This window comes from Durio zibethinus, chromosome 6, assembly GCF_047325235.1.
Source record: "Durio zibethinus cultivar Kanyao isolate XHJ-2024 chromosome 6, ASM4732523v1, whole genome shotgun sequence".
In the NCBI taxonomy this organism is placed as follows: Eukaryota; Viridiplantae; Streptophyta; class Magnoliopsida; order Malvales; family Malvaceae; genus Durio; species Durio zibethinus.
Window position 1 is genome coordinate 3902337 of NC_143167.1, and position 22193 is coordinate 3924529.

Genomic DNA, 22193 nt, shown 5'->3' on the forward strand with positions numbered 1-22193 from the left:
GGATGAATTTTTATTCATTTCGAATTTAATTTGATTTTTTTATCATAAAATTTAAATTCAAAATTTTTTTTATTTTTTATATCCGAACCTAACATTATATAAATCAAATTCGATTCGATCCGATTTTAAATTAATAAAATATTATTTTTTAAAATATAAAATATTATTTTTTAAATATAAATATATATAATTAATTAAAAAATAATTTTTTATATAATATCGGATCAAATTTATTTAATATCCGAATCCGACTCAACCTTAATTTTTTTTAACAATATTCAATCCGATCCAAAATTTTATTTTAAAAAAAAATTTAATTTTACGATATTGAATCGAATCGAAATTTATCAATTTCGAATTGAACCGTCAACCTTGACCTTTGGATGTTTCTTCTTGGAAGTATAGCAAAGTCTTATCCGATAAGAGAGCAATGTGTGGCAATTAATGTGGCATGCATAGATAAAGGTTGTCTAGCTAGCTTGATATCATAGTTACTTCTATTCATTCCTTTTAGCATCATAAATATCAGTCTGCTTCTTGGAATTCCATGACAGACAAGTTTTGCATGTTTATCAGGTGACTATAGAGTACTGCTTGATTTCTTTTTCCTTTTTGGGTCTTGGGGCATTGAGGGGTTAAAGTAGAAATTATGGATCAAATTCTTGTCAAATTTGTTCCATGTATGGAAAAAAATTTCATGCACAAAAACTGCTTTGAAGTCCATCACAAACATGAAATGCAATTGGAATTCTTTTTTTTTTTTTTTTTGCTCAAAAAGCTATGATTTGAATTATATATGGAACTCCGTCGATTAAGATTAGGTTTGAATTTTATAGCATTTTTAATACAATCTGATTTAACTCATTACATCATAGTTAGATATAAATGTTAACTTCAATGATATCTATTTAGTATAAATTTTTTATTAAACTTTTTTCAATTATAATTATAATAATTTTTTTTCAATAACAATTACAATAACTTTTATTACTATTTTTTAATTTCACCGTCTATCCAAATTAAATCTAAAATATGTAACTGTATATTTTTTTCAGAAAGATATTTTAGGAATTCCTCCGATTACAGATTATATCAGCAAAAGCTAACAAAAAACAAAGATGTCATAATGAGTGCATGAGTCCTCAAAATGAAAGCAACTTTTCAATGTAAAAAATGAAACATACATCTATATATTTCCTTTATTTTATTTTTTGGTTTTCAATGATTCAACACAATTAAAATTTTATCCTCGCTACTGCCAACCAAGTTATTTATTGTGATAGCAACTGTCAAACTACCCAAAAATAAAAAATAAAAAATGAGGGATATAAATATGCACAATTTTTTTTTGGTATAAAACTTTTCGATGTTCGGTAATCACTTTAAATTTTAATTAATTTGAAATCAAGTCGAGTCAGATCTCATAAGAAGAGTAAGCTCTTCCAAACCTATTTTTTCTATTCACAAAATTCGAAACCGAGATTTTATTTAAGAAAAATCGAATTTCTTATTATTTGAATCAACATATGTTGGTTAAATATGTGCAATATTTACACCATATTTGCATATTCTTTGCGTCACGTAACTTATTTCCAAAAAAAATCTTCCAATTATACCTAATTTCGAAATTGGAATGAGAAGAAATGGCCAAAAGAAACCAATATTAAGAAAGGATAATTATAATGAAATGGAAAAGGAAACATTTTGTCCAGTTGCACTGGGCAGCTGCTACATCTGCATCCTTGACAAGTTTGAAAACGATATTATCACTCTTAGGACAAAGAAAATAATTGAACATAATCAATGGACAATATCAGTCAATAGACATTTGATCTAAATTACTAATTTTTAATGAAATATTCAATACGGTATTTGAATTTTAAAAATTTTTAATGTAATATTTTAATTATAAATTTGTTAATTAATATAATATTTAAAAGTAAAGACTAAGGCAAAATATGGATAAAGGGGGCCAAAATAGTAATTTCAATGCGAATGGGATCAAAGTAGGAATTTGATGAGATTAGCGGTTGAAGAATAAAGAAGTTGAAATATTTTTAAAATTTAAGTATTACATTGAATATTTTATTATAATTTAAACATTATTCATAATATTAATCCTTTTATAGTTGCACTCCAAAAGACTTTTTTTTTTTTTTACCTCTTAGCCATTAACTATAGCATTAATGCCTAACACATGGTCATTTTAAATCAAATCAAATCAAAATTGCTAAACTTAAGCTTTAAGGGTTTTCGACTTGCTTATACTCATGATTGAAATTTTGTCCGAAATTCATTTTCTAAATCCTCTTATCTTCTATGATTTGTTTGCAGTCTCTTTTATGTATATATTTTTTTATAAATTGAATAATAAGTTTAGTAAGCTTTTATTGAAATTAAATATAAAAAAAATAGGGTAATAAATATTAGAATTTAATTTTAGATTTTTTAAATTTTATTATATAAATTAATTAAATTAAACTAAATTTTTATCGGGAATACTTTTGACAATCTTGCTTGAGATATGTCTAGGTACATGTATTTTTTATTTAACCTCAGCTTTGTTGTTCTTAAAAACCCAAAAATTTTGGACAATTTTCGTCCAATATTGTGGTCCACACATAATTTAGATACTACAAAGTAGAGATGAAGCCCACAGAATATTTGGGAATTTTGGCCCACTTTCCAAAGCCCTAAAGTCGTTAAAAGTAACATTCCAATTGCATATTTCTAACAATTGCATTTTCAGCATTCATATCCATTACAGTCGGTAGCCACGAAGACTTTAAAATTACATTTGATGCATAAAATTATGGATAAAATAATATACAATTATTTTATATTGATTTATATTTAATTAAAAAAAATAAGATTATAAAAAAATTATCGTCTTCTTGATATAAAATAATTCAATCTTCCTAAAAAAAAAAAAATTATTTTTAATCCATGAATTAAATTAACATATCTTATTATATCTTTAAAAATTACATCAATAATATAAATTATATAAATTTTAAAAATCATAATTTTAATCAATAAATAAAAAATTATAACTTTAATCAATAAATAAATTATTTTATCTTAATTTTTATACATATTAAATATAAAATAAAATAATACTATTTAATATAATTTTATTCATAATATTATTTTATTAAATCTTATTATAATCTTACGTAACAAACGTGATCCTAAAACTCTTAAAAACTTTAGATATGAAACCAACGTTTACACTTCACTTCACTAAGTAGTAGTTTCAAGTTTAACACCAAAAAATAGTCGTAGAAAAACAGATAAAAAACTACTAATATTATCTAAAGTACAACATAGGATAGAATATATGCTTAAATAATGTTCAAAGTAATGACGACAAATACCGCCTAACCCCAACAGAGGATATGAAACCCGATGGCTTCAAACAATAACAAAGCCCTCGTTACCTCTGCTCTATAGATATTATCATAATTCACCTCTGCTCTATAGATATTATCATAATGCACCAAAGGAGAACACTCATTCCGGGTGCTAAACATAAGCTGGAAATTATAATAATTAATGCTGCTTCAATCTGACAAACCAGCTTTACTCTTGAGATGCTCCTTGAAGTCCATAATGTCACCCTCCCACCGTGTTACAGCCTGATTTTCACACACCCAAATCTCCTCTGCTACCTGGTTTATGAGCCTGAAATCATGACTAACAAGTACCAAGCCACCATCCCACTCATTCAATGCCTCAGCCAGTGAATCAATTGTCTCAATATCCAAATGGTTAGTAGGCTCATCCAGCAGCAATAAGTGGGGTTGTCTATATGCTAACCATGCAAAAATGACCCGACTCCTTTGCCCGTCAGATAGATTCTTCATTGGCATCACTTGTGCTTTCCCTGACAATCCAAACTTCCCAACAGCAGCTCTCATCCTCTCTTCCTCATTTCCAGGGTACTCTTTCATCATATATTGGAGTGCAGACACTTCCAAGTCAAGTTTCTCAGCCAAGTGCTGGTGGAATTGTGCAATTCGCAGATGATTATGCCGTCGGACCATACCATCAAGAGGAACCAAGTCCCCTGTCATCAACTTCAGCAGTGTACTCTTCCCTGCACCATTAGGTCCTACCAGTGCTATCCTTGAGTCCAGGTCTACCCCAAAGTCCAGGTTCTTGTATATGAGATTATCAGGAGTATATCCAAATGTAACTTCCACAAACTGCAGTACTGGTGGAGGAAGTTTTCCAACATCAACAAATCGAAAGACCAAAACCTTGTCTCTCACTACCTTCTCCGTGAGTCCACCCCGCTCCATCTTTGCCAATGTCTTTTCTTTACTCTGGGCCTGCCGGGCTAGTTTGGCTGACCCATGACCAAAGCGAGCAATGTACTCCTTCATTGAAGCAATCTGTTCCTGCTCCCACTTGTATTGTTTCATCTGGTTCTCTTCCAATTCAGCACGAGTTTGAACATACTGATCATAATTGCCAGTGTAGAGCCTAAGTTTTTTGTTTTGCATGTGGATAATATTCGTACAGACTCCATTCAGGAAATCCTGGGAATGTGATACCACGACAAGGATACGATCAAATTTCTTCAAATTTTCTTCCAACCAGACACAAGCTTCTAAATCTGTTTCAAATTAAGACAATTGTATATAGATCAGAGTTGAGAAGCATGGCGTAACAGTTCTACATGTCAAACAGCTTTCAGATGTGAAACAGGAGAAATAACCATATAAACAGTATGATGATAAACAAAAATAACCAATAAAGACCTACCTAAATGATTGGTGGGCTCATCAAGCAACAGTATGGTGGGATTCATGAATAGAGCCCGTGCTAATGCAATCCTCATTCTCCAGCCACCAGAGAAATCTCGAGTTTTCTTTGCCTGCATCTTCTTGTTGAAACCAAGACCAAATAAAATTTCAGCAGCACGTTTCTCAGCAGTTGATGCATCCATGGCATCCAATCTCTCATAGATACGTTCAAGTTGCTCTCCACCACCATCATCCTAAAACAAAATTTAATGTGAAAAGAAAAAGGTTACAATGTACGTTTTTGAAGAAAACCTTCTAGCGTGATTACAAGACTTGTTTAGCTGAATGAACCTGTGCTGCCAATATTTCAGCTTCTTTCTCCAATCTCAACCTCTCCTCATCACAACTTATGACAGCCTCCAATGCAGACATGTCAGAAGCTTCAATCTCCCGTGTCAGGTGATAGATATCCATGTGCTCTGGAATTGGAAGTTCACGCAATCCTATTGCAGTAAGAAGCGTGGATTTCCCACAGCCATTTAATCCAAGCAAGCCATAGCGTCTGCAAAGATAATATGAAACAGGCAGCAGTCTCATCAGATAACAGTCCCAAACAGAACTACTATGAATATTCCCAAGCAATATAGGTAAGGTTAACAAACCTGCCATAGTTAAGCTCCAATATTGAATCAACAATAAGATCATGTCCATGGAAAGTAACTGATAAGGACTCTATCTGAAACAAAGAGAAAAAATCCAATTCATCATCAACATAAATTTGACTTGATGACTCATCTTTAACACACAAAAAGATTCTTTCACCTCAAAGATACCAAAAAATGTTGAACTAATTTGTTTATATTCATAAATGGAATGCCAAGGTCACAAATTTAGCGAAAATTCTATGGCAATATGCTATCAACAGTAACCAAAAAGAACAAACTTTACAGAGGCAAAACTTAAACAGAACATTAAAAAATGTCCCTTTTTTAACTCAAACAATTTAGCCTAAAAAACAGAGTAAAAGGCGTCAAGTTAAAAGACAAATATTCAAAAAGCGAATCAAATACTACCATTTTCACCAATAATCAAGCAAAATAGAAAGCAAAATAGAAATACAATCACATTTAAGCTCAGAAAGGAAGAATGTTTCAACTTACACGAATATCTCTTGAAAGAGGATGCGAGCAGAGCACGCCGGTACACGTACGATCGGATATCTGGAGCGCACTAACTCCATCAGAAACCTTATCCACTCCGTTCTCCGCGGCCGCAGAGGAAGCCGCCGCCTTGGAAGATGCAGCAGCTGCAGCTACCTTCCCTCCTCTCTTCGCAGCGGCGGCAGCCTTCTTCTGCGCTGCCTTCTTCTTGCTCGCGTCCGACACCATCTTCAATCCTAACAACCACAAACAGATCCAAAAAGACAAAGTTAGTAATAAATAAATAAAAATTAAATCTGAAAAAAAAAACCGATATATTGATTTAAAGTTACCTAAGGAAATATCGGAGAAGGTGAAGGTGGATCTAGGGTTTGGAAGTACGGAGTATTGGTACTACAGTGTATTGCTGGGAAGAAACACGGGTAAAAGCCGAGAAATAGGGTTGTGATATTGAGAGCTTTGGGAAGAAGGGAGTTCTCTAAGTATTTATAAGGAAGAGGAAAGGAGGAGTTGACACGTGTACGGTGATATCGCCACCGTGTTCGTTTTTAAACGGACCTGAGTTTGCCTCCCTAGCTTCCGTATTCGAATCTAACGCGTCTGGTCTTACCCTTCAGTTGGGCAAAATTCTATTCCAATTAAACGTTGTCGTTTAAGGTTATCAACTGCAGCACTTTTTTTTTTGGATTTGGAGCGGAGTTGGCCCGGCCCATTTCTGTTCTCTATTTCATTCTGTCACTGCAAAGATTGCACCTTTCTTGTATTTGCTAACTACTCTGTTAGTGGTATAGATTTCCTTTGGATTTCCAGTCTTGGTTTAGGCTTCCCCTTTTTGGTAATTTTTTTTTTTGGGTTTGAAGTTAAATCTAATTTTAGGTGATTTTCATTTCCCTGTTGGCTGAATTTGTTTGTTTACATATTTTTTAGCATGTATCATGTTTGATTGTTTGCCTCAATGAAAATTGGACCTCGTTCTAACCGTCTAATTTTGTATTTCTGGTAAATCCAAGTTGTACTTTTAATCTCAGTTTTCTAAATTTTGAATCTTCGGTCATTGTGGGATTATTAACTTGCTGCTGGAGGGAACATCAAAGTGCTTTTTTTTTTTTTTTTTTATCTGGTAAAATCTTGAACTTGTGTCTATTTGTGGGGTTATTAGATTCCTGTTGAAGTAAAGCCTTTTCTTTTTTGAATTAGATAGTTTAGATCAGGAAACTTCACTGAAAATCTAAAGGGATAGTTACGGTGAAACAAAAGATTTAAGTTTAGATGGAAACTAGATTTTTTAGTTTTCTTCTTTCACTGTTGTTTATATTGCTCTGTCTTCTGCTATAGCTTTTGGAATAGCTATAAGTGAAGAAGATTTAAAACCATAGTGGCATTGCATGAAAGGATTGAGCAATTACTGCTTTATATGAAGCTTAATTCATACTTCAGGCAAGCATGCGCTTGTTTCTCTTCCCATTTTCTCTTCTTTCTGAAAACAAACTACTCAGAACCATTATCATATTTTAATCTTCATGATATACTTTTGTTAATTGGTAGAATATCGACATGTCATTGATCCTCTAGAAGTTAAAAAGGTTTTATCTTCAGCAGTAGCTGTTTCTTCCTTGGATGTTGTTGGTTTCGTAAATTTTTCCATGATATGGTAGAATGTTAGTAAAACAGTGTTTATTCTGCCTAGAGAGTTTATTGAAATGCTTCCATGTATATCTGCTCCCTATATACTCTGTCATTTGAACTGTATGGTGAAGGTGAACTATTGGAGATAAAGATAGAAGTTCAGTTGTATTTAATTTAGTTTTGTGTCTGTTGTCTTCATCTATATTGACTTGAGAATTTAGGCTATAGTACTTGTGTTGTATGACATGACAGGGTTACTGGTGTGGAGTATGCATTTGCAATGTATTCTTGGGAATTCAGATATATCTTCGCTGCACCAACTAAGTTCAAACACCATTGCTTATCCCTTTTTTAATTTAAAAAACACCAATTTGGTGAGTGAAATGAGAGACAGAAGAATCAAAGAAGAGAGACAAAGAAAAAGAGGGGGTTGGGGGGACGTAAGACTTGATAGGAACATAAAAGAAAAGAATTGGATAAGGTCAAACCCCTATTAGATTTCGTGTCTGAGGAAGGAATGAAGATTAGGAGTCAAGCCAATGGTGACATTGGAATAAGATAAATCAGGCGATACAGAGACTAATAGGCAAGTTCATTGATCTGAGCTTGTAAACAGGTTGATTAGCCTGAGCAAGCATTAAAGGAGTGGGGAAAGAGATGATCTGCAGGAATGTCAGGGTGACAGCTTAGAAAAATGAAGAAAGGGTTAGGTTTGATTACCTTTACTTTTTGGTCAATGATTGAATTGGAAAAGACTGTGCTTAAGTCTTTGGGATCTGAATATATATGAGCCACTAACATTGCTAGCATTGGAAATCAAAGCCCAAAAATCAATAGCAAATTGATAGTGTCATTCACAAAAACGTTTCACAAAATATTAACATCTAAATCAAAAGTTAAGGGCACATTTTCTTCCCACTCAAAGTTAGAGATGGTGATATTAAAAGATAAATCAATATTACTCTTCGAGAAGGTTAAAGGGATAGTTTTATCCTACTAATTTATGAGGCAGCCTAGTATATCAATCCTACTTTTTGACTCTTTATAACTGAATCCGAGTCCAAAATTTTGAATATAGGTAAATTAGACACCTATAGTTACCCACATTCAAAACCCACTAGGATGCTAGTTAACATACACTATCATCTTGTAAGTAGCATATCTTAGAATGAAGATTCTGATTCATGGAATTTTAAATCTTTCCTAAATGACTCGGAGGATGGAAGTTTGAGGTATTTCTACTTGTGTGTCAATAAGTAGTCTTCAAATCTTCAGGTCTCTGTTACAATGTGTGAAAATCTAATCTTCATTATTATTTGATTAGTTGACTTTATTTATTTTAGTTTAGTTTCTTATTTTTAGAATAAGAAGTGATTTGGGTAATTGCACCAAATTCATATTTTCCTATTATGTGTAGAAAGTAAATTATTCCTTTGATTAGCTGTTTTAATGTATGAAAATCTTGGGTTTTAAGGTTGAGAATATTTAGTCTTTAGCCTATATATTTTCATGCAATTCTAGCATTGTAATAAGAAAAATATAGAAGAATAAAATAGTTTTATTCTAGAGATTTCTTCATAGTTTTATCTTTTTTGAAAATCAACCTTACTTTCCCCAAACTGCCATTCAAGGGGAGAATCCAATCACTTGGGAATATCAGCTTTGGAAAGATTACTCCTTTTCACGTTCAAAACATCCAACCAGATCCTCCAAGCCCGAAATCCACACAAGGGAAAACAAACAAAGAATTGATTGTCTATTCTAGAAGACAAAAAACTCAGAAGGATATAGGAGAATGTACACCTTCAAAGCAAAATTAAGAATCTAAATCGATTCCAGAGATATTCGAAACCAACACAGGTAACACTCTTATTGAATCTAATTCAATTGAATCTTTTGATGATCTTGATCAACCGATTGCTCTAAGGGAAGGTGTGAGATCATGTACTCAACATCCAATCTATAATGTGGTTTCTTATTAAGGTTTTTCACGCGGTTATCAGGCTTTTGTTACCATACTAAATAATATGCAGATTCCCAATAATATTCATGAATCACTCATGCAACCAAAATGGAAGATGGCTGTTTTGGAAGAAATCAAGACCCCAAAAAAGAACAAAACATAGGAGATTTCAGAACTACCTAAAGGAAAAAATCTAGTTGGGTGTAAATGGATCTTTACTGTCAAGCACAATGCAAATGGAAGTATTAACAGATTCAAAGCTCGCCTTGTTACAAAAAGATTTACTCAATCTTATGGTGTTGGCTATGAGGAGACATTTGCTTCGGTTGCTAAACTTAATTCAATCCGGATGTTATTATCATTGGTAACAAATCTAGATTGGCCACTCCACCAACTAGATGTCAAAAATGCATTTCTTAATGGCAACCTAGAAGAAGAAATTTACATGGAAATCCCTCTAGGATTCAAAAACTAGGACAATTTTGGTAAGCTATATTAGCTTCAAAAGTCTTTATATGGTCTCAAACAATCCCTACATGCATGGTTTGATAGACTAACTAAAGTGGTAAAGAAGTATAGTTTTTCACAATACCTAACCGATCACACCATGTTTGTCAAACATTCACCTGAAAGAAAAGTGGCCATTCTTATTGTCTATGTGGATGACATTATTCTTACTGAAAACTATGTGGAAGAAATTAGCAGCCTAAAGAACCTCCTAGCCAAAAATTTTAAATCAAAGATTTGGGACACCTTAAATATTTTTTTGACATGGAGGTAACTCACTCATGGAATGGCATATCTATTTCACAACATAAGTATGTCTTAGACTTACTAAAGGAAATTGGAATGCTTGGATGCAATCCTACTGACACCTCTATGGACACCATGAATAAGGTAGGAATGGAAGAAGGAAGTCCATCGACAGATAAGGCAGATATCAAAGACTTGTTGGGAAACTCATCTGCCTCTCTTATATAAGACCAGATATCGGTTTTTCAGTTAGCATGGTAACTATATTCATGAACAATCTAACCAAGGAACACTTAAGGGCTGTTCATCAAAGCCTACAGTACTTAAAGAAAAGTCCTAGCAAAGGGTTATTTTTTAAAAAAACATCATGCCAAAATGTTGAAATTTACACTGATGCTGATTGGGTTGTATCTGTTATTGACCGAAGATCAACCACTGGTTATTGTACCTATGTGTGGGGAAATTTGGTTACTTGATGAAGCAAGAAGCGATCTATGGTGGCTAGAAGTAGCACGAAAGCTGAGTTTAGAGCTATGTCTCATGGCATATGTGAGGGAATTTGGCTGAAACGATTGCTAGGGGAGTTAAAGGTTTTTGCGAAAGAATCCATGAAGATATTCTGTGATAACAAAGCTGCCATAAGTATAGTAAAGAATCTTGTTTATCATGATAGGACAAACTCGTGGAGATTGATCGTCACTTCATCAAAGAGAAGATAGAGGAAGGAATTGTTAGATTAGTTTATATTCCCACATGCCTCTAACTACAGACATACTCACTAAGGCTCTCTCTCAAAACAACTTCGAGAATCTAAAGTCCAAGCTGGGCATGATTGACATTACCACCCAACTTGAGGGAGAGTGTAGAAATCTAATCTTCGTTATTACTTGATTAGTTGACTTTATCTATTTTAGTTAAGTCTCTTATTTTTAGAATAAGAAGTGATTTGGGTAATTACACCAAAACCATTAGATATTTTCCTATTATGTGTAGAGATTAAATTACTCCTTCGATTAGCTGTTTGAATGCATGAAAATCTTGGGTTTTAAGGTTGACAATATTCAGCCTTTAGCCTATATGTTTTCATGCAATTCTAGCATTGTAATAAGAAAAATATAGAAGAATAAAATAGCTTTATTCTAAGATATTTCTTCACTATGAAGCTTTGTTGTCCTGATTTTACTTTCTCTTAATTCTTAGCATCGTCTTAAAGCCCTAAACCTCATGATTTTTCAGTTTCTCCAGCACATTATCTTACCAGTTTAGGCTGACGGGACAACTTGAAGCAAAGTTTTATTACCTGTATCTACTGCAACTGTAGTTTATCATCGTCTTTGGTTTCTTCTTATAACTTGGTTCTTTGATGTGCTGTAGAATGAGTATTCACCTCTTTCAGTACTGTATGATATCTTATAGCATATAATCATAAACTATTGTTATCTACTGTGCTATTTAATTTATGGCCATAATTACTGAAAGAACAAAATGGCTAGATTAACTTATTAAATGATTATTATTTCCATATTCATTAACTTTTTACAAGAATTTGTTGTTAAATGTGCATGTAGATGCAAAAGTTTACTAGTTGCCAGTTAGGGCTTTGTAAATCTGTTGGAACAGTTCTTGGAGTCAGAGAACAGCCAGAAATTGCAGACAAAGTGAAGACAAAGTGAATATGTAAATTCCTTGCATTATTAGAACTTCTACTGAACTATCAACTATGGTACCAGAAAATGCTAGGTTAACTGAACTTAACAATTGACATCCATCCAATTTTTCTGGTAGTTGAGGATGTAGAAGTGTTGCTGTGATACTTGATCACGTTCTCCCACTTTTTGTTTAGGAGCAGGGAATCTGCAGCTTTTGAAGTGCCAAGAGTACAATCATTCAGGTCCAATCATGTTAATTTGTAAATTTTCAAGTTGTTCACAAGATGTTCTTTTGTCATGATGCATAGGTTGACTGCGAGATGGTTCCTAAATTTTTCTTGAAAATTGTTTAATAAAGGGGAGATAGAAAGGAAATGTGAAATGTTAGGTTATTATATTTTATGAGGTAGCGATATCAAATGACTCAGAAAGAGTTCAAAATTAAGCATTTTTCAATTAAGTGTGTGGAATGACTTTAGAAATGGTGAATATGATTTTGTCATCATAGTAGCGTTAATATCAGCGTTACGGTAAACTTGTGGGATACACTTTAGTTTGGCCCGCAAAATAGAAAAATGAACTGCAAATTTTGATTTTGTTTTATTGTGTTAAACAGAATCTTAGAGAGCTCAAAAGGATGACAGTGCTAAAGAGGTATGTGCTGAGGTTGTTCATATCACTCAATTACATCACAGCAAATGTGGTAGACAGAAATAACAGATGGATAGTTGCAACAGCGTCAACGGTTGAACATGCCATCAAGAACTCCTTAGAGTGTGGCCGATCTTGCAATGCCAAGGCGGCAACCATTGTTGGAGAGGTGTTGGAAATGTGACTCAAGGTGGAGGGTCTTGAGCAAGGACAGGGAAGAGGGATTCATGATGTTAACAAAGAGGTTGAGAAGAAAGGCTTTAAGAACAGGACCGAGGTCTGGGCTGTTGTCAATGCCCTTAAGAACAATGGAGTTAAGGTCGTTCTTGAAGATAGTGAAGATAATCCATCCCGGCCAATTTACTGACATAACAATACATCTCTTCCCCTTTCTAGTTTGACAAGAAGAAGGAAAAGAAATAAAAGCCACTCAAAGATAGCTTATGGATGTATCATGTCATCCATGCTTCCATGGCAGCAACCCAACTTTTCTATCAATTTTCCATTCTTTATTTCCCAAGTATATTCCACAGTTAAATTTTCTTTTGGAAAATGTTTGGAAAATGTAATTACATATGTGTCTCACGATGACATCCAAGTTCAAGTTTCAGAATTAATTGACTGGATTGTGATTACTAAACCACTAACAGTCCATAATATCAAACCTTATAGCCAATGTCTTGAGACAAAGTACCTCAACGGCCGACTTCTTTGACATTTCAGTACTTTTAGAAGATTTATCATTCTTGTTGACCATAAATTCACCTCACTTTCAAGACGGGCCGCCGGTACCAGCCACGTTTGATTTTGAACCTTCCAGGCTCCCACTTTCTTGTTTCGCATGATGCTTCCTTGACAGTAATGTTGTAAGGTCTTAAAATTCTATCACCCCAAGATGAAAAAAAAAAAAAAAGTTGACCCAAACCATGCAACACATTTTTTCCAAGTTAACTTATTGTCCATACATTCATATTGACTGCCTTGACTTACCGAAGTCGGCATTACCCTATAATATGGTATATGCTTGAAATTTCAGGTTATGTATAAAAAAATGCTTTACATACAAAATCTTCACATCCATAAACATAAGAGTATTTGTTGAAAAGATTAAATTCAAACAAATTTAACATTATCTTTAACGTTTTAAAAAAAATTCATATCAATTTTTTCGATTCATTTATTAAGTGAATTTACAAATAATCTTGTAACATCTTACTTGATAGATATGAATGTAATTATAAAAAGATGTAATCATTAGTAAATATATATACTAACAACATGAAAAATTTTAGAAATATATATTTAAATCTAGCCATTTGTGCCATGAATTCATTTCGTTAAAGCTATGGAGAAGAAGGGTAACATAATCATTCGACTCCCTCCCTAAAAAAGGTCTAATACCCATGATTATACATGCTTTCTTTGTACGTTTGGGAGTAAAAGCAACGTTATCTTTGTTTATCTTTTCAATCTTCAATGACCCAAAATATAATGTAAAGGACATTTCTTAGGAATGGTGGGTTGGAAAGGAAATAAAGGTGAAAAGAAAAAAAACCAAGCTTTTGGAAAAATCCCCCCCTCCCCATAAAGTCTATACATGCACTTCAATCAAATCAATCTTAACCGAATAATTCATAATCTAATAATGACAATTTCATTCAATAACTTAGGAATCATATGTTCCGTACCCGTAACCCAAAAAAAGAAAAACCCTTTTTAAATTTTCTAGTAAGTTTTGGGTTTTTCTAAATAATTTTCTCAATAATTTGTAAATCTCAGTCAATTTTTTTTATATAATAAATTTAGCAATGTATGTAATTTGAAAGACATACTTTTAATATCTTTTGATATATTTAAAATTTTATTTTCAAAATATTCTCCTATAGTATAAATCTCAATTAATTTCGTATCTTTTATTTTTTTTATTAAAAAAAAGTTAAATGAAATTTCTTGAGGAATAAGCTGAGTGAGCATATTATTGATCAACATAGTTCCAAACAAATCAACCCCCTCAATAAGTTAGATGATAATCAATGACCAAAGGATTCTTCCAAGTAATGTATCAAAGGAGTTTGTGCCATTTGCCTTCCAAAAATCAGATTCTACCTTGGGAATAAAGTATACATCCATGCAAAATAATAAATGGTAAGATTAATTTTGAATAATTGAATTTATCAAAAGTTATACTCCATCGTATAAAGTAAGGTCTCGGCCATTTCATAAGCTTGCTATATATCTCAAAATAAAATTATCAAAAAGAAAAACAACCTTTAACATGTTTTTCTCTTTATCACTTTTTTTTTCTTTTTTATCTCTTTTTCAACCTTTCCCATTTCTTGAGCGAAATCCATATATATATATATATATATATATATATATATATATATATATATGTTACACTAATCAAAAAGGACTTTTCATGCTTGAAAATGAATCTCTTTTTAATTCTTTCTTCAATCCACCTTTTGATATAGTCTACTTCTACTCACATGGGATTGAGCTCATGCAATCATCACATCCTTAAAACGGATGCAAAAGACCCTTTGATCACAAGGATTTGGAATCTTATCCTACATATATAATTCTTTAATTTTTTTTTTTTGCATTTTGTCCTCTTGAATTACAAGCATTTATTAAAAAAACCCACCGTTCATCCATGAAATTAGATCACTTTTTTCTTTTGTTTACAATGTCAAAGAATATCTTCACAAGAAAGAAGTAGACAAGTGAATTATACATAATCCCAATTTTCTTCTAGCCAACATTAATTCATTATTCAAATGAGGTTGGGTATTCTTGGTAGGTGGGTTGAATATTCCTTCATTTTCTAAAGCTCTATCTTTTTTTTTCTTTCTTTCTTTTTTCCTTGGTGGCTGGCACATGTCACTTCCTCTTGATTAAGAGAAAAAAAAAATGGAACTGGAATTACTACTAACAACACTAAACTTGACAAAAAGATTAGCTTGTTACCAAAATTTGATATTGAAAAGTGGTTTTGGTGTTCCTTGTGACATTGTGTGCTAGCTGTTCCCAATCTTTGTGGAAGGTTCCCCTTAATTTCACAAAGGGAGACAAAGGGACATGGGGGGATTTGGGAACATGGTTGTGCCGCTTTGCTGCATGAATGGCACGTTGAGGCACCATCATGATGGCATATTCATGTACATGCACCCACCCACATGTACATCATGATTTTACAGGTGCACATGCAATTTTTTTTTCTTTTTGGCTTGAGGAAAAGGGTTAAGTCTACATGACTCTGAATGATGATGAGTTACATTGAAAAGGAAGTGAAAAGGAATATGTTAGCACAAGGAAACTATTTTGGAAAATGGAAACAATGACTGAAGGAAAAGGAATATATGTCAAGACCTAGAAGATTTTGACTCATGGATAAAACTCAATTAATTTCTTCTTAATGATTAAGTTATATTCTGATCAGAGAACAAGATCTGGAATATGTTAATCTCAATCTCATTCAGTATAAGTCAAACCTAAAAGATAAAGCATTCATCAAGCCAATCACAAGCATTAAAAGAATTTTTTTATAAAAATAATTTAAAAATAAATGAAGCGAACATTTGATTAAAGAAAAAAAAATTAAACCGCTTGCTTATCATAAACTTGTCTTTCCCATATTTTCTTGCTCTTTTTTTTTTTTAGATCATACAGAAAAATATCCCAATTGTACCAAAGGTTGCAACAAGGTGATGGCAACATCCAACGTGAAACATTGTCATTGGCTTCTTGCACACTGCCCTGGTGGCTGGTGTGGCCCTTTTACTATAGTGTAAAACTTCAGCACGGGACCTGGAAAAGAGCCTGTGTACATTCCACGAAATGCCGCCTGCATATTGCTCATCCTGTCTTTGAAACAGGACAAAAACAAAGGCTTATTCCTATTTCCTAACCAGGACGGCAAAGAAATTGGTTAACCAATGCCTCAAGGCTCAGGACACCTAATAAGGACACACAACAAGTTAAGGCATGTATTCGCTGGTTCAGAGGCCAATTTTGTCGAATAATTTTGTAGGTCCCGACCTATGATTCAAACTCTTTTTCATGTTATTTTATGCTGTGGACCCAAAAATATGACTCCTTCGGCAAACATGAAGTGTCAGATAATTCATTTGCCTGTGTCATCGCTCATCTACCATTTGCTGATTCCATAGTGGGCAAAGCTTTGCACATTCACAAAATCATGCTAACTGCATTTCTCTCCTGGTTTCCTACTTTGAGAGCTTTCCTTTACATTTTAGTATAATTGTAAAGATCAAAATTGTGCAATCTTGACGTTTCTCATTTGAATAACTTATACAGTATTATTATTCTTAGCTATTTTCTTTAAAACATTAACGAACCTGATGATTCTAGACGTGTATATATATTGAGTATCATATGAAAGCATTTCATGGAAAATGAAAATAGTACTTCACCTAATTTGGGAACTTACAAGTACATTTATTGTTAATTCTTTTATAAAAAAATATCTTAATTTAAAAATAAAAAAAATTACAAGTGTTCACATACTTACTTGATAGGAGTTTTTAAAAATAAAATAATTATATGAATCAACTTATTTAAAATTTTAAATTAATATTTATTGCTAGTTTGCTATTATTATACAATTTTCATTCAAGATGTATAGTTACCAAGCAAGTTATAAATTCTGAAGCTGTTATGTATCAAACAAGACAGCCTCATCAGGCTGCAAATATTGAGTGCAAACTGCAAACTAGAAAAGGTATTATAAAAAACCATTAATTGTTGAACAGATCGAATGGGCTGAATGGTAGATGTGTTATGACTTATGATCAGATCTTTAAAAACAAAGAATCTTCCAGGTCATGCATGCATTCAAATATATATATTTTCTAATCATATTTTGTAAAGGTTTTTCTTTCCCTCTTCCCTTTTCCTTTGGGGTTAGAAAAAAAACAGTAGTGAATATGACTTGTGTGCCAATGTCCACATCTTAGTGGTTGTACATCACACACGAGTAAACCCCACCCTTGGGTCATTTTTTTTCACATTTATGGAGTGGCACCAGCCAGTGTCCTTACCCTTCATGTCTCACCCAAAGTAGAATTCCCGGCTGCAAAATAAAACAATGACAAATCCCACAAACCCCACATCACAAAAAGTTAGAAAGTACTATTAGCTAGTAAAACAGTTGTGAGAACGAAAATAAACCACACCGGCGACATAGCAAAATACCACTAATCACATTAAAATTGCCAACATTTAACATTTTCAACAACAAATAACAAGATCAAAACCTTAGAATCCAACATATATAAAAACCCAAACAGGCTTTGGAGCTCCAGTTTAACTCAAAATTTTCCTTCCAAGTAAACTCTCTTCTCTATTTCTTATTTACACGTTTTCCCATTTACCTTAACCTAAAAACCTATACCACAAACCCCATTTCTCCTCACAAAATGACACAAGCATTAGGATTCTCATCATTAAACATCTGGTGAGGTGGATGAACAGACACAGGGTAATCAGGCACATACCCAGGGTAACCATGGCCATGCCCGTGCGGGTGTGGATGCCCGTAACCATACCCATAGCCGGGGTGCCCGTATCCATAATAAGTCGGCATGTATCCAAATTCAGGTTGAACCATTAAATCCATCTTACCACCACCAGCATTAGCACCATTTCCACCATCTCCACCACCTTTGTTCTTCGTCTTCGCACCGCCACCACCCCCACTCTCGTCACCCTCCTTGTTGCTATCTTTCTCTTTCTTAGGAGGCACAATCTCAACATTCTTCTTCAGTTTGTCCTTCAAAGCCTCCGCCAAGGCCTTAACATTCATAGTCCCCTTGACTGTGACGAGCTCCTTCTGCTCGTCTACTTTCAACTCCTGCACACCTGTAACGCCGTCAAAATTAAAAGTCAGAAACTATAAAACAAGATTTCAACGCCGTTATAGTAACGAAACAGTAAAATATCTATCCTAGTTAAGACGCAACGATAAAGAAAGTCGTCACCTTTGGTTTCACAGACAATTTTGCGAATCTTGACAATGCATCCCTGGCACTGGCATTTCAGTTGCACCTTCAAATCAGCCGTAGTTACCGGGGCCTGAACAAATAAAATAAATATTCAGCTTAAATTTAAAATATAAAAAATAATTAATTTGTTTTACTTAAACAACAAGAAAGTTATTAATAAATTTTTGACAGGGATGATAATTTGAAAGCACTTCAAAACCAACATGCAAATACATTAATTTGACTGTCGAAAATAAATTAAATTTAAGAATGAGAAATGGAAATTTTACCTCTTTGGGTTTTTCCTTTTTCTCTGGTTTATTATCAGAATCCTGGTTTTTCTCTTTGTCAGGTTTTTTCTCTTTTTTCTCTTCTTTCTTATCATCTTTCTTTGGTTGAGAAGAAATGAGGTCAACTTTCTTCTTGGTTTTCTTCAGGAGCTTCTCTTTAATGGCTGTTGGATCCACAGCTCCTATCACTGTCACTTTGTTTGAGCTGCTCTCTGTTTTCACTGCTTCTACACCTGAAAATTATAAAAAAAAAAAAGAAAAAAAAAACAGAGCAATACAGAACAAACAACAAAAGCTTTAAAGGTTTCAAAAGATCTAAGTGAAAAAGGGAAAAAACCCAGTAACAAAATGGAAATCTTAAACGTAAAAAATGGATTATACCTTCAAATTTACGAATGTATTTGCGGATTTTGGTATCACAACCTTCACAAAGACAATCAACTTTCAAAACAACGGTTAAGGAACCCTTTTCCTTCTTTTCTCCATCCCCTTCTTTCTTGTTTCCATTCTTTTTCTGCAACATAGACCAAGAGCAACCCATATAAGATACGGAAAATTATCAACCAAAAATAAAAGAAAAGAAGACGAAACGGCAAAAAGAGAGAGTATTCGCTAACTGACCTCTCCCATTGTGAGTCGAAATTCGTTATATAAATTGGTTTTGTTATGAGTGGAAATAGGAATCGATAAAGGAGTAGAGGAGTTGGAGGAAGTATTTATAGAAAGGGAGATGGCATGGTGGAGTGAAATGCTGATGATGATGATGATGATGATGATGATGATGATGATGGATGATGGATGGTGATAAGATGATGTATGTCTGGAGTGCATGGATGGATTTAAACGCGTGAAATTAGCAGATGGCACTGGCTAAGGAATGGGGCTAAGTGGGGTACTAAAGTGGTAGGGTTAAAAAAAGGGTACGGCTTTTATGAGTAATTGGGAGAGAGAGAGACAGAGATTGGAAGTTCCTGGCTGGTTCTTTCTTTCTGTCCATATATGCTGCCATTGGTTCTTAAAAGAGTAATTACTCCACCACCGTCACCACCTACCTCAAAGTACTATGCTCTCTAGGACACTCTAACCCCAAATCATAGTGAAATTTAGGCATACAATTCATTATCCGAGTATCTAAGAAAACTGGTCTAAGACTAAGAGGGATATGTCTTACTAGACTGCTTACTTTCAATTTTCAATAAACTAGAATCAATAATCTAACCTTAATCTCACCAAATTTTATATTCCATATGCAATGTGGACTCTCGATTCTAAATATTGATTTCATTGGTTTTAGATTCATGATTTGAAACTTTGTTAAGTATGTAGTTTTAGTAGAGGATCTTCTTAAATGGCATGACCCATGACCATAATCATTGAATTTTAAGCTGATGATCGCCTTGATTATTGTCGAAACCCACCTAACAACCAACTTCTAGTGATGCTGGACTCATGATTACCTGACCCAAATAATTATGACTCTTCGATAAAATTCTGATAGTAGCATTGCCCAATAGGAGACCTGGCCCAGGCCTGGTAAGTTATTTGATCAATATGTGTAAAAGACTGGGCTTTTCAATCGGTACTGTTAAATTGTTAGCGCATGCAAATAAAAAGGCCTATCTTGGGCCAACTATCTGGGTCTCCCAATGTCATCATTACCAATAACCAATAAGTAGAGGTTGAGGGAGTGACGACAGAATCAGATCCGATGTGAAGCAGGCAAAGGTACAGGGAAGCCCAAAATTTTGACTTAATATATCAGACAAATCACCAGTTCCTATTCAGTCTGTTGGAACGATCGGTTGGGGTCGATTTTTTAATGAATGAGGAAACCTGAAACTATTACACATAGACCATCAAACCATTATAATGTAAAATGACTAATATAATTATATTATTGAAGCATGCTTTTTTCTACAAATGGCTTAAGATGATTAGACAGACACAAAGCAGCGACCCAGAGTGGAAAATATCAAGTATAGTGGCCTCATTTAATGCATTGATCCTATCTTAGGAAGAATAGGTAAACAAGAGAGATATTTGTCGATGGGCGGCTGCAAAGTTTGACCTGCAAGAAAAAAGTGTTGTCCTTTTCAAAAGGAAAGTTTTCAAACTGATGTAAACCCAACTAAGCAAATTGGAACAGAACTATGCCATTTTGGACCAGAAAAAATATGGCTAGCCTACCTGCTGGGCTCTCTCCTTCTCAAGTTTTACGTAGTTGAGACTTGACGGAGCTACGCTTGCTATAAAATGTGACTCTAACACATCTATCCATATCTGAATCCTGGTAGGTTTCTAGGATGCAGCTAAAGCCCATGAAATTTATCCTGGTAGGATCCAAACCCATCAATTTTCGTTTCCAGGTTTAAAGCGTTTCCAAATTTCAATGAACACTGTTTTGAGTGTTGAGTAGCCGCTAGTTAGGCTGACCGATAACAAATCTACACGTGCAGGGCATGGAAAATTACAGGACAGCTAGCTGGAATCATTTGATGATCCAGGCCCCATACGCGGGAGATGTACTGAAGCAAATATCAACTTTATTCAACAATTTTCTCCATTATCATCAGGTTTGTACCTGTTTGATTTACACTTCCAGGGTGGGGCCCCGAAGCCTAATTGGACTGTGGTGCACCATAAACACTTTGAATTATAAGGTCACGACATGATAATGAAAACATTGCTTTTTCTCTTTATTTCATATCAACAAACAATCCAAAAATATTGCCTGTAGCACTAATTTAAATCAATCCAAAATAACCTTTAATTAGTAATAGTAAATATTATCTTTTTGACTTGTGAAATATTATCATTTGTCAATGAAATAATTACAGATAAACATAATTTACCTTTTAATTTAAATTTTTTTATTTGATTTATATAATTATTTTTTAAAAATTATGTTAATAAATTTAAACTTTAAACTTTAACATTTATAATTTTTTAAATATTTAAATTATGATATTTTAAATAAAAATTTGTAAGCATAATTTTTTTTTTTATTTTGGTAGAAAAAGAAAAGATTACAATCTCAACTTGCTAAAGAATTTTAGCTGAAATGGCGATGAGAATTTATAGTTTGATCTGAAACCATGATCAAGACAACCTGTAATTCCACTAGCAAGTGTTTTCATTTGTCAGCATGTAATTAGTAAATCTCCCTGTGCAAAACTTTGTCACTTGCTTTTTTTGTTTTTACTTTTGATAAAAAAAACAAAAGCAGTACATATTTAATCTCAACATTCACGCTGAAAGTTTTTAAAATTAAAATTACCTTTTGCCCTTTACATATATATATATATATATATATACATGTATATATTTATACATAAAAATATAAAT

The 22193-nt window shown here is 33.3% G+C and overlaps 2 protein-coding genes and 1 pseudogene across 4 annotated transcripts; 1 reads left to right on the plus strand and 2 right to left on the minus strand.

The window, feature by feature from the left end:
* Positions 1-3294: 3294 nt before the first annotated feature.
* Positions 3295-6372, minus strand: LOC111285151 (ABC transporter F family member 1). Its single transcript, XM_022874435.2, has 6 exons — positions 6244-6372; positions 5912-6147; positions 5414-5487; positions 5103-5313; positions 4771-5005; positions 3295-4621 (listed from the first exon to the last, which is right to left on the minus strand). The coding sequence occupies exons 2-6, from the start codon at positions 6137-6139 to the stop codon at positions 3564-3566; spliced, it is 1806 nt and encodes a 601-aa protein (XP_022730170.1). The 5' UTR covers positions 6140-6147; positions 6244-6372; the 3' UTR covers positions 3295-3563.
* Positions 6373-6620: 248 nt separating this feature from the next.
* Positions 6621-13196, plus strand: LOC111286326 (uncharacterized; annotated as a pseudogene). Its single transcript, XR_016342702.1, has 2 exons — positions 6621-6746; positions 12519-13196. The product of XR_016342702.1 is annotated as an uncharacterized LOC111286326 (transcript).
* A 4563-nt stretch (positions 13197-17759) lies between these two features.
* On the minus strand, positions 17760-19626 carry LOC111285335 (heavy metal-associated isoprenylated plant protein 3-like). Of its 2 annotated transcripts, XM_022874730.2 has the most exons (5): positions 19470-19626; positions 19230-19362; positions 18849-19081; positions 18556-18649; positions 17760-18436 (listed from the first exon to the last, which is right to left on the minus strand). In XM_022874730.2, exons 1-5 carry the CDS (start codon positions 19476-19478, stop codon positions 17988-17990), a joined length of 918 nt encoding a protein of 305 aa, XP_022730465.2. In that variant the 5' UTR covers positions 19479-19626; the 3' UTR covers positions 17760-17987. The 2 variants fall into 2 exon arrangements, with proteins under 2 accessions (XP_022730465.2, XP_022730464.2); XM_022874729.2 differs by lacking the exon at positions 19470-19626 and having other exon boundaries at positions 19230-19404.
* Between the last annotated feature and the right edge of the window lie 2567 nt (positions 19627-22193).

Bases quoted from the DNA above. Each gene is read 5' to 3' on its own strand.
- LOC111285335 (XM_022874729.2), bottom strand. From the start codon at position 19,389: ATGGGTTGCTCTTGGTCTATGTTGCAGAAAAAGAATGGAAACAAGAAA. The intron at 19,082-19,229 runs GTATAATCCATT...TATAATTTTCAG, and splicing joins ATACATTCGTAAATTTGAAG to GTGTAGAAGCAGTGAAAACA. The intron at 18,437-18,555 runs GTGACGACTTTC...ACGGCGTTACAG, and splicing joins AATTGTCTGTGAAACCAAAG to GTGTGCAGGAGTTGAAAGTA.
- LOC111285151 (XM_022874435.2), bottom strand. From the start codon at position 6,139: ATGGTGTCGGACGCGAGCAAGAAGAAGGCAGCGCAGAAGAAGGCTGCC. The intron at 5,488-5,911 runs GTAAGTTGAAAC...TCTTTGTTTCAG, and splicing joins CTCTTTCAAGAGATATTCGT to ATAGAGTCCTTATCAGTTAC. The intron at 4,622-4,770 runs GTAGGTCTTTAT...AATTTGAAACAG, and splicing joins TGAGCCCACCAATCATTTAG to ATTTAGAAGCTTGTGTCTGG.